General features: G+C 47.2%; 1 protein-coding gene across 1 annotated transcript in view; it reads right to left on the bottom strand.

Annotated features, from left to right (window-relative positions):
• Positions 1-12,540, bottom strand: part of MGAT5 (alpha-1,6-mannosylglycoprotein 6-beta-N-acetylglucosaminyltransferase) — a 60,756-nt gene that overhangs the window by 41,694 nt on the left and 6,522 nt on the right. The window contains exons 2-4 of the mRNA XM_075319677.1: positions 6,955-7,031; positions 5,678-5,767; positions 2,284-2,355 (exon numbers count right to left, since the gene is read on the bottom strand). Coding sequence (XP_075175792.1) covers positions 2,284-2,355; positions 5,678-5,767; positions 6,955-7,031 — 239 coding nt within the window. The remainder of the gene's footprint in view (positions 1-2,283; positions 2,356-5,677; positions 5,768-6,954; positions 7,032-12,540) is intronic.

Here is a 12,540-nt window from a genome sequence, read left to right as displayed (position 1 = left end):
GTGAATAACTGTAAAGAGCGGGGTTAAAATTTCCCCTCAAAACATAGCTTATGACGCTCTCGGGGTCCAGAAGTGTGGGTGTGCAAAATTTTGTGGCTGTAGCTGCGACGGTGCGGATGCCAATCCCGGACACACACACACACACACACACCCACACACCCCCCCACACACACACCCCCCCACACACACACCCCCCCACACACACACACCCCCACACACACCCCCCCACACACACACACCCCCACACACACACCCCCCCACACACACACACACCCCCACACACACACACCCACACACACACACACACCCCCACACACACACACCCACACACACATATATTAGATATAGTGCTAGGAGCTCCAATTCTGAAAGCGTTCAAAATCCCCTGTGCAGAATACATCTCCTTCCCCCTGTGGCAGCTGACAATATCGCCTCTTACTTTCCTCTGCAGAAGGAGTACTGCAACAGAAAATGCTATGGATTTTAAAATTTTGAGGCATGTGGGTGAATTTTGTGAAACTTCGCCCACCTGCCTGGTACAGTATTCTGCTGCACCTGTAATGACCTAAAGCAATTCGTTCCAGTGTGTATTTACCTTTTAAATAAATAAATAAAAATCCTTCCCCAGACTAGACTCCAATAAGATGTGCCTCTAACAAGTCTAAGGCTATGTGCGCACTAGAGATGTGAAGTTTCTCGAGAAAATCTTCGAGAAACTTCTGGGAGTGAAGATTTGCTGAACTCCGGAAAAAATCCGCGGCAAAACCGCATGCGGATTTGCCGCGGATTTACCGCGGAATTGCCGCGATTTTCCCGCGGGTGGTTCCCTGCGGATTTTTGCAGGCTGTACTGCAGAAATCCGCGGGATACCTGCGGATTTAATGGACATGTTCATTTTCTCAAGAAAGTTTCTCGAGAAATTTCCGCACCGAAACTTTCTTGAGAAAAATCCGCACCAGTGCACACAGCTTTTTTTTTTTTCTCATAGAATTTCATGGGAAATGTCTGCACAAAGATTGCAGACATTTCTCAAGAAATTTCCGCGGCAAATCCGCGGGTAAATCCGCGGGTATTTTGCTCTAGTGCGCACATAGCCTAAGGGTACCGTCACACTTTAGCGACGCAGCAGCGATCCCACCTGCGATCTGACCTGGTCAGGATCGCTGCTGCATCGCTACATGGTCGCTGGTGAGCTGTCAAACAGGCAGATCTCACCAGTGACCAGCCTCCAGCCAGCAGAGACGCGCAAGCAACGCTGCGCTTGCACGGAGCCGGCATCTGGAAGCTGCGGACACTGGTAACTAAGGTAAACATCGGGTATGGTTACCCGATGTTTACCTTAGTTACCAGCGCACACCGCTTAGCTTAGCGTGTGCAGGGAGCAGGAGCCGGCACTGGCAGCGTGAGAGCTGCGGAGGCTGGTAACGAAGGTAAATATCGGGTAACCACCTTGGTTACCCGATGTTTACCTTGGTTACAGCTTACCGCAGCTGTCAGACGCCGGCTCCTGCTCCCTGCACATTCAGGATTGTTGCTCTCTCGCTGTCACACACAGCGATGTGTGCTTATCAGCGGGAGAGCAACAATAAAGAAAACGAACCAGCACTGTGTGTAACGAGCAGCGATCTCACAGCAGGGGCCAGATCGCTGCTCAGTGTCACACACAGCGAGATCGCTAATGAGGTCACAAAAAACGTGACTCAGCAGCGATCTCAGCAGCGATCTCGCTGTGTGTGAAGCACCCCTAAGTCAAACATGACCTACTTGGGAGCTTCAAATTTGCAGAGATCTGTAAAAGGGGCAGGTGTTATCGCTCATCCGTTTCGGACTCCCCAATCGACAGTAGCCTAAATGTCCATGCAAAATCTGCGATGTGCCTTATGATGGTTCTTAGGGGGCATGGCATGACACAGGAAATCTCACCAATCATCTGTGTAATGCTGTTTTATGCTCCACCCCCGCGGAACAAACAGCAGTTTAACATGGAGATTTTGGCCTAATCTTAAAAGTCATAGGTTTACAGGATTAAAAATAATTAAAATAAAAGGTCTGTAAATTATCCTACTTACAATCTCCATCTAATCAACATTCACGAGACACAATGTGCGCTTACTGGATGTATACAATCCCCATGTAGGTGTACGGATTATGTCGGATTAGTTATTTTTAGAACAAAGCAATGGCTGCCTCTTGCATGGCCGACCTTAACCCTGATCCCCTATCGGTAGTTTGAAGTTCTGAGCAGTGTCAAGGGGTCAATAACACGAGATACCGGCGTCTCACCATTGTCCTTTTATCAGTTTCCTCTTTGTAGTTCGCAGATCTCCATAGCAGTCGAGGACACCAGTTTTCAACCTGAAATTAATAACGGCAGATATGAGAAGAGTGAAAGGCGGCAAACACAGATCCCACTTATACATGATCCGGTTATTGGGTCTACCTCAGTATGAGGTCTGGTATCGAACACCTATCTTCACAGATCTTATAATTATATTGGGGGGTGGGTTGTCTGTAAAGGATTCTCCTCTTTTGGAAGAGCGTCTCGCCCTGGAGGACCTGTGCCATGCATTACACATCCTTTTGACTCCTGCCACCTTTGACCCAGGCAGGGGTCCAGATTCCCAGGATTATTTTTTGGTGCCTCTGGGTGGGTAAAGGGCTGTAATATGTAATGGAAATTGACATATCAGGAACTACAGTCCTGGATACAGTGGTGTCCTGGTCCCCTCTAATGAAAACCAAGATTTGGAACAAGTACGCATGGGTTGCCGGTCTGTTCCTCGATACAGTGGTGTCCTGGTCTTGTCTAATGATAGCTGAGGTTTGGAGCAATTACACCTGGGTTGCTGGTCTGTTCCTCGATACAGTGGTGTCCTGGTCTCCTCTAATGATAGCTGAGGTTTGGAGCAATTACACCTGGGTTGCTGGTCTGTTCCTCGATACAGTGGTGTCCTGGTCTCCTCTAATGATAGCTGAGGTTTGGAGCAAGTACGCCTGGGTCGCCGGTCTGTTCCTCGATACAGTCGTGTCCTGGTCTCCTCTAATGATAGCTGAGGTTTGGAGCAATTACACCTGGGTTGCCGGTCTGTTCCTCGATACAGTGGTGTCCTGGTCTCCTCTAATGATACCTGAGGTTTGGAGCAAGTACACCTGGGTTGCCGGTCTGTTCCTGGATACAGTGGTGTCCTGTTGCCCTCTTATGATATCCAAGATTTGGAGCAACTACACCTAGGTTGTCAGTCTTTATCCCTTCCTTAGATAGTGGGTTATCATTGTCACCAATGAAAACTTAAAAAGCCTAAAATTTTGGGAGGCACCTGTCCTTGACAATAGGCTAATGAGCCATCTTAATTATCAGTTGTGTAATTGTTCTCTTATTCTTTAGGGTCTGGATTCTGACACCGCTCATCTTTGCACGTCTACAATGCTTTTTGTGAGGACAAGATTTGGGTGAATGGGGACAGTTAAATTTTATGTGAAGTGAAAATGTCAAGAAATGGAAGATATGAGTTCATGTTGCTTAATAACCACTGGACTTCCCGTGTGGGTGACCACCGACTCAGACAAGAGTCTACAGAAGGTGGAGAAGTCACGAAACCGTTGGCTTGTTGAAATCTTCTACATGATACTTTAAGGCGTTGTCGTAGATTTTTTATATCAGTTTGAGCCACTTAAAAAAAAATTATTGTAAAAAGAAAAACAATTGATCCCCCTGAGGCTTCAGCTCTTGTTCCACCAGTATCTAGTCCTCGCTGATCTCTGCTTTGATGTATTTGACATGGCAGGAATGGGAAAGGTGATAGAGGTGAGGAAGTTTATGTAGGATGGTGCAAAACTGTAGAGGACGGTTAGGGTTAGGGTTATGGCATTCTATAGAGCACAATGATTTGTCATTGCCAATATGGCTGCTCCCGATGTATTCCTTAAAAAAAAAAATGTCCGCTTTTAAAAATGTCCGCTCCCATGTGCTACTTTACTTTTACTCTACTTTTACTTTCGCAGAGATGATTGTTGAATTTTCTTTACCTAATTTTGACCTTTGCCCAATACCTGGTCGTCTAATGGTTGGACGGAGACCTGGAGAGGCGTACAAGCCACAGTGTCTTGTACCCACTGTGAAATTTGGTGGAGGATTGGTGATGATCTGGGGATGCTTCAGCAAGGCTGGAATTGGGCAGATTAAACTTTGCGAAGGACGTCTGAATCAAGCCGCATACAAGATTATCCTGGAAAAACAGTGGCTTCCTTATGCTCAGGCAATGTTCCCCAACTCTGAGGACTGTTTTTTCCAGCAGGACCATGCGCCATGCCACACAGCTAGGTCACTCAATGTGTGGATGAAGGACCACCAGATCAAAACCCTGTCATGGCCAGCACAATCTCCAGACCTGAACCCCATTGAAAACCTCTGGAATGTAATCAAGAGGAAGCTGGATGGCCACAAGCCATAAACAAAGAACTGTTTACATTTTTGCACCAGGAGTGGCATAAGGTCACCCAAAAGCAGTGTGACAGACTGGTGGAACGCAACGCATGAAAGCTGGGATTAACAATCATGGTTATTCCACAAAATATTGATTTCTGAATCTTCCTGAGGTAAAACATTATTAGTATTGTTGTTTCTAAATGATTATGAACTGGTTTTCTTTGCATTATTTGTGCATTGTTCTGTTATTTCTCATTTTTAGAAAATACAAATTGTGTTGCTTGGAAATTCGGAGACGTTGTCAGTGGTTTATAGAATAAAAGAACAATTTACATTTTACGCAAAAATATAAAGAGGAAAATCAGAAAAACTGACAATTTGGAAGTGGTCTCTTCATTTTTGCCAGAGCTCTATGTTATTTTGCTGGGGAGTAATGGCAGAACCACACACAGATGGTAATATTGGGTCTAGGAAGGTTGGGAGAGGGAGGAAATACGAGTTCAGATTTTCGATAGAGGGAGGACATGATGATCGATGATCGAGACCCGGGACAGACAATTGCTGTTCTGTTGTAGTAATGCAGGGGTGATGCCAGGAGAAGAGGTGTATAATTGGTGTTTAAAAAAAAAAAAAAAAAAACCCGCCATCAATGTCACTGAACCCTTATCAGGCAGCGCGGCATTAACCCATTCCTTTCCAGCCTTCCTGTCCTTCAGCCTCGCCCCCGTAAGTCTCTCTTCACCTTGGCCTTCGTGCCCTCTACGAGCAGCGGGGTGAGCGTCGTCTGCAGCCCCCTTACACCGCCGGATGAGTCTCTACACAGAGCGGCGATCGCATGCATAAAGAAACAACTTTACAGGGTTAAAAGGGCCTTTATTTCCAGGATGGTGGTGCGGCACTGGGCTAATTCGAGAGTATAATTAACCCCTTCCAGAAACCCCTCCGATAATAATTACTATGGTCCATCAGTGACCAGAGCCCAGAGACTGACCGGTCCCGCCGTCATGGCTTCCATTGTCCGGTGAAGGCCAATCTGTTTACAATAAAAACTTCTAGAACTTTCTACAAAACGTTTTGCATCACATCCTAAGATGTCTGATTTCTGTCATTTCTTAGAGACTACTTAAAACTCTGTCTTGGTGAGGTGTACGAGCAGCGGTTTCACTTTTTGGCTTAAATCTGTTTGTGGTCTGTTACCATGGAGACACATGACAATAGGAGCTGCGTACACAAAACGCTGGGAGCACTCACCTCACTGAGGTAAATAAAGAAGGAGCAGGTGGAGCCGTCAACGCCGTAAGTGGAGTAGCAAACGTCAGAACGCCACATGTCTTTCATCCACTGGAAGACAAAAAAAAACAAAAAAAAAAAACAAACACAGAAAATGGTGTCAGACGACGAGATTCAATGATGGATTAGAGCGCTGCATTGCATCATGGGAGATGTAGTTTTCAAAGAGCAAATACTCACAAAAAAGGGACGAGATTAAGCAAATCAGTGCAAAGAGAGGGTGTAAAATGTCCCATGATTTGGGACCGGAAAATCAATTGCTGTGAATGCTAAATATCCCACAATGCAGTGCAACGGAGCAAACGTATGAGCCCCGGTGTCCAAGGGGTGGGGGCAGTTAGGCACTGGGACACAGATTCCTAAAAATTTGGCAAATCCTAACTAGCTAGGATCAGTAATAAATGATGGCATCCCGGGCATATAGGGCTGAGAAGGGGCGGGGGTCTAAACAGAAGGACCGACTGCAGGATTCCTGGTGGTCTAGGGCAAAGAAACGAGTCATCAGCACTCTTGGTGGGCTATGGCAGAAAATTACTTCATGACTGCTGGTTTGGGGCTGAGATGTGAGTAATAGCATGTGTGGGGATCTAGAATACTTCAAGGGCTAATGTCTGCAGTCCTGGTGGTCTAGGGGAGTGACGGGGTTTAGGTCTGCAGTCCTGGTGGTCTAGCAAAGTGACAGTGTTTATGTCTGAAGTTCTGGTGGTCTATGGCAAGTGACAGTGTTTATTTCTACAGTCCTGGTGGTCTAGGGTAATGAAAGGGTTTATGTCTGCAGTTCTGGTGGTCTAAGGCAGTGAATCGGTTAACTTCTGCAATCTTGGTGGTTAAGGAAGTGAATGGGTTTATTTCTGCAGTCCTGGTGGTCTACGGCAGTTAAAGGGTTTATTTCTACAGTCCTGGTGGTCTAGGGCAGTGATAGGGTTTATGTCTGCAGTCCTGGTGGTCTAGGGCAGTGAAAGGGTTTATTTCTACAGTCCTGGTGGTCTAGGGCAGAGAAAGTGTTTAGGTCTGCAGTCCTGGTGGTCAATGGCAGTGAATGAGTTAAACTTACACATTTGGGTGCAGTGCACATTTTCCTCTAGCCCAGCTGTAACCTGAGTCTGAGCCTTAATGTTTCCTCTATTGGACTGGTCATACAGGTGACTGCAGGGAGGGGAGACGCTGGTGCAGCCGGGGTGGGGGGGTTCTCAGACTGATCGCCCGGCACAGATTACCCTACAGCAGATAACGCTCACCTTTACTTTCCCCTCGCAGTGGGGGTAGCCGTCCATGGGAGGCAATTCACACTGCTCTTGGGCTCCGTTAATGAGATCTGTGAGGGGGAAATAAAAAATAATGCAGGTTACAGATCTGCGCAGTCTCCATAAACCAGCGCAGTGTATGGGAAACAGACACCGATCATGAGGAAATGAGGTTTTCCAGCAGCACAGAGTATTTCAGACGAGTATGGCATGTGGATTAGATAAAATGTAACTAACAACTGAACTTTCAAAACTTTCCACGTGTCACAGACAGAAGATTGGGTCAGTGGAGATAAATAACCAGCTTCTAAAAAGTACAAACTAATACAGATTACTGATTTATCCGCATCTAATGTGCCACTACATTGGACTCTGCGGCAGCACCTCTGCTTGCTGTACAGGATCTACGTGCAGACACGTAGTAGGCATGTGCCGGGTCCGGAGCAGCGCTATATGCTACATCTGTCAGTAAATACCACTCGGGATTAATGTCTGCTCAGTACATTGAGGATGGGCATGAACCGGCCTACGACTGGCAAGAAGAGCCGCCGCAGCTGCTGCGCCCAGGGAGCGGCCACCGAGCGAGGGGGGGGGGGGAAGAGTATCTGCTCAGGAGGAAACAACATAGTTACATAGGCTGAAAAAAGCCCCTGGTCCATCAAGTTCACCCTTTCTCCACCAGTTCTACATTTTGTCCCCAAGTCACTGATAACCATCAATGTTGTGTATAGCGAGGAAATCCTCCAGCCCTGATATAAAAGCTGTTATAGTATCTGCCATTACTACCTCTTGTGGTCGGCATTCCACAGTCTGACTGCTCTAACTGTAAAGAACCCTTTCCTATTTAGCTGTCGGAATCGCTTTTCTTCCACTCGCAGTGAGTGCCCCCTGGTCCTTAGTATTGTCTTTGGAAGATAGATACTCAGTCCTGGAGATGTCAGACAATGGATGCAGGGAAAGCAATCTGGAGGGAAGAACTGATCACTGACAGGTCTGCACAAAATAAAAATTAATCAAACCCGTGTGTGTAAAAAAAAAAACCAAAAACCACGAAACGAGAAAAATAAGGGGCAGAGAAACAATGAGAAAATATTGCTAAAACCATATAGGTCTCAAAGAATAAAAACAATAGACTCCTCTTGGCGTTTGATCACCTTGAGTCACAAATCACAGCTGCGCTGATTTGTTGCATTGTTCACAAGGTCACTTACAACTTTCTCTCCGCACAAACAATGAAATCACGGTACAAGTGCCAATATTCCAATATTTATACAAGACTCAAGCAGTGGAGGGAAGAGCCAAAAACGCACTTGCCGGTTTTTGCCGCGGATTTACAGCGGTTTTGCTGCATGTTCATAACATCTCTGCAGTGAATCACCAGCAAAACCTATGGGGGAAAAAAAAAATGCTGTGCGCACTATGCGGATTTTGACAGCTGCATGTTTGGCTGTGGGACTCCTGCAGCAGAAACAATTGCATGTCACTTCTTTTCCGCACGTCGCTGCGGGATTTCACTCCATTGACTGCCATGTAATCGTGAAATCCCGCAGGGAATAACGCAGGCAGCAAATTCTGTGCGGTTCACTGCGTTTTCCTGCGTTATTCCCTCCGGTATTTCGCGGTTTACCTGCGGTAATGTTCATCGCTGTCTGCGTTTTGCAGGGAAGTGATGTCATTATGACAGGAAGAGGAAGCCGTGCAGAGAATAAACACAGACATCACACTCACACACAGACAGACATATAGAATACACATAGAAAGCAAACGGACATAAAAATAAAACGTGGGCTCCGCCGTATTTTTACCGTCCAGCCGAGGTAAACACACAGCGGCGGCCCGGTATTCTCAGGCTGGGGAGGGCGAGGGCCAGGGTTAATGCCCCCCCTCCTGCAGCCGAGAATATCAGCCGCAGCTGCCCCGGGACTGTCGCATCCATTATGCGGCAGTGCCTGTTTTCCAGATTGCCGTGATGCGGTGGCAATCCAGGTAATAAGGAGTTAATGGCAGCGCATCGCCGCCACTAAGTCACAGCTTGATCATGGCAAGCGTCTATGAGACAGCTGACATGATCAACCTGTAAGTAAAGTGAATAAACACACACAGAAAAATCCTTTATTTTAAATAAAACATAAAAAAGCCCGTTTTTCCCCCCTTTATTATCCCCTCCCAAACACACAGCTCCGACGTAATCCAGGAGGTTCCTACGACGCTTGCATCCAGCTGCGACTGACACTGTACAGAATGCAGCCTCGCAACGAGACAGCAGAGGTAACCACAGGTCATTTCCCACGGCCGGTAATGTGAACACACTATCGCCGGGAGAAATGCAGCGTGTCGATTGATCTGTCCTATCTATTTATCTATCTCAGAAGGAAAATTACTTTTTTTCCTTTTTTTTCAATGTGCTTTATTGCATTGAACGCATTAAAACACATGTACCAACCCGCACACAGCAAAAACCATGGCAATACTGCGAACAATACCGCGGTAAAAACCCGAAGCAAACCACAGCAAATCGCATGCGGCTTTGGGTGCGGTCAGCCACGGTTTTTTACCGCGGGTGCGGCAATCTTTCAGACCCTGCAAAATTTTCTTAAGAAAATTCCGTTTTCCAGTGCGCACAGGGCCTTAAATATGCTGCGGGTCACGTAGTATATCACAAAAGTGAGTACAACCCCTAAGAGAAAATGGACAAATTGTGCCCTATTGGCCATTTTCCCCTCCCCAGTGTCATGTGACTCATTAGTGTTATAAAGTCTCTGGTGTGAATGGGGGGCAAGGGTGTTATATTTGGTGTTATTTGGTGTTATCCCTCACACGCTCTCATACTGGTCACTGGAAGTTCAACGTGGCTCCTCATGGAAAAGAATTCTCTGATGATTTGAGAAAAGGAATAGTTGCTCTACATAAGGATGGCCAAGGCTATAAAAAGATAGTCAGTCATCACCCTGACACTGAGCTGCAGCATGGTGGCCAAGACCAAGTATAACAAGACAGGATCCACTCAGAACAGGCCTCGCCATGGCCGACTACAGAAGCTGAGCGCAAGAGCTCAGCGTCATATGCAGAGTTCATCTGTTCAGAATAGACGTATGAGTGCTGCCAGCATTGCTGCAGAGGTTACAGGGGTGGGGGGGTCCGCCCGTCAGTGCTCAGACCATGCACCGCACACTGCATAGGTTAAAGGGTGGGTGGGATCTCTGCCTGTCAGTGCTCAGACCATAAGCCACACACAGCAGGGGTTACAGAGGTGGGGGAGGTCCGCCTGTTCGTGCTCAGACCATATGCTGTACACTGCATCACATTGCTCTGCATGGCTGTCATCCCAGAAGGAAGCCTCTTCTAAATATGATGCACAAGAAAGCTTCAAACAGTTTTCTGAAGAAAAGCAGACTAAGGACGTGGATTACTGGAACCTCTGGGGGTCTGATGAGACCAACCTAAATTAATTTGATTCAGATTGTGTCAGCGTGTGTGGCGGAAACCAGGTGGGGAGGACAGAGATAAGTGTGTCCTGCCTGCAGTCAGGCATGGTGGTGAAGGGTCATGGCTTGTGGCTCCTATATGCTTCAAGAGGTTTGGAAGAAAAAGCATTTTCAAATGCAAAAAAAAAAAAACAAAAAACACAAAAACAAAAAACACCACAATGGAAAAAAAGCCATTAATTTCATGCTTTTTTGTTATCCCTTTTATGACCCCAAAACAAATGCAGCCGCTCCGCACTCTGCTCCATCTCACATGGCAGTTACTGGATATGACCGCATCGTCCTCTAATCATCAGCTTGGAAATATTAAATAAAAGCCGAATGCCTAAATCTGCGGCACACATGGCCCGAGCTTCCAGCCGTGAAGTCACTTCTTTCTCCCGCCATGTATGAGGTGGTGGTGGGGATTTGTAGCAAGGGCCAACTATTTGGATCTGATTTGCAGACCTCGCCGCTGCCATGTTTTGCTGGGCTTCAGCTCCTTATCTGTCTATTTAGAAAGGTTTTCCATCCTGTAAAGGGCGAGAACAGATGCTCTATTGATCCCAGGTCCGATACTACGGGAAGGGGTCTGGAGCTCGCCCACCAACAGACCGTGCGTCCACCTCCGGGGACAGACGCAGGATTCAGACTGGCTGGCGTAAACAGGGTCCTGCATAAAGGTGCCCATTATAAAGCTCCGGGACCAGGTGTCCTCCATGAAGGTGCGACTTGTGCCTTTAAGACGTGCACAAGTAAGATCAGAGGCGCCTTCACAAATAAGGAAAATGAGGAAGGAAGCTTCAACTTACTTTTGGACAAAAAATGTTAGCGAAAAATGGGGGTTAGAGAGGAGTATAGAAGGATTTCACCTGTGTGCTGACATTCCTGGTGGTCTAGGGCAGTTAATGCAACCAGTCCTGGTGGTCTAGGGGGGAAACACTCAAAATCTTTTATGGATGTCAGCAATGGCTGATCATGGGGGCCATCAATAAAGCATAAAATATCAGCCAGTGGGACGCTTTAGGGACTTTTGGGATTAAACAGATTTCCAATGAACTTTAAAGTCCCTGGTGCGCTAGAGGGATGCAGTTTTGGCAGTGGTGGGGTCTATATCCCCCCCCATGGCAGGTATTTTGGTACCTAGAGCTGGCTGTCAAGTCACTTATCGCTCTTGGGTTTGTTTGTTTTTGGCGAAGGCATTGGATCATAATGCCAAAATTACTGCTGGATCTCTGCGGTGACGGGCTGCACGGACCCGATCTCTGCGGTGACGGGCTGCACGGACCCCGATCTCTGCGGTGATGGGCTGCACGGACGGATCTCTGCGGTGATGGACTGTGCGGAGGAATCTCTGCGGTGATGGACTGTGCGGAGGAATCTCTGCGGTCATGGACTGTGCGGAGGAATCTCTGCGGTCATGGACTGTGCGGAGGAATCTCTGCGGTGATGGACTGTGCGGAGGAATCTCTGCGGTGATGGACATGTGCGGAGGAATCTCTGCGGTGATGGACTGTGCGGAGGAATCTCTGCGGTGATGGACTGTACGGATGGGATCTCTGCGGTGATTGACTGTACGGATGGATCTCTGCGGTGATGGACTGTACGGATAGGATCTCTGCGGTGATGGGACTGTGCGGATGGAGATTTCTTGTTCAGCAGAAACAATATTTTACTATGTCCGACAACAGATCCACTTCAGTTGGGGGTAGGTCACACAAGGTCAGAAAAAGATTGACAAATTCTGTAGTGCAACCGGCCGGCGTTACCGCAGTCCTGGAGTAAAATTGTGTCTGCTAATGTCTATTTCCAGCGAAGCCCAAGGTACAAAACCTCCTAAACTCTGCGGTCACTGAAGATGGGCCGATCCGATATCAGACACCGAAAGCAGCTGTGACCGCTGCACAGAATGGGAGAATTCAGGTTATACTGGTTATTATAGGCTGTAACAGACCGGCAAAATAAACAGCGATTTCTCCATCTATGATCTGTATCAAACAGAGAAATACCAGATTACATCAGCTACAGAATAACCGACTCCACCCGCAGAATAGAGCGAGTGCAGCTCTGGAGTAATAATACAGGATCAGTAATGTAATGTATGTCACACAGTGAC

The sequence above is a fragment of the Anomaloglossus baeobatrachus genome, chromosome 7 (assembly GCF_048569485.1).
Source record: "Anomaloglossus baeobatrachus isolate aAnoBae1 chromosome 7, aAnoBae1.hap1, whole genome shotgun sequence".
Taxonomy (NCBI): domain Eukaryota; kingdom Metazoa; phylum Chordata; class Amphibia; order Anura; family Aromobatidae; genus Anomaloglossus; species Anomaloglossus baeobatrachus.
The sequence above is the reverse complement of the archived record's forward strand: the minus strand, read 5'-3'. Positions and strand labels throughout refer to the sequence as shown.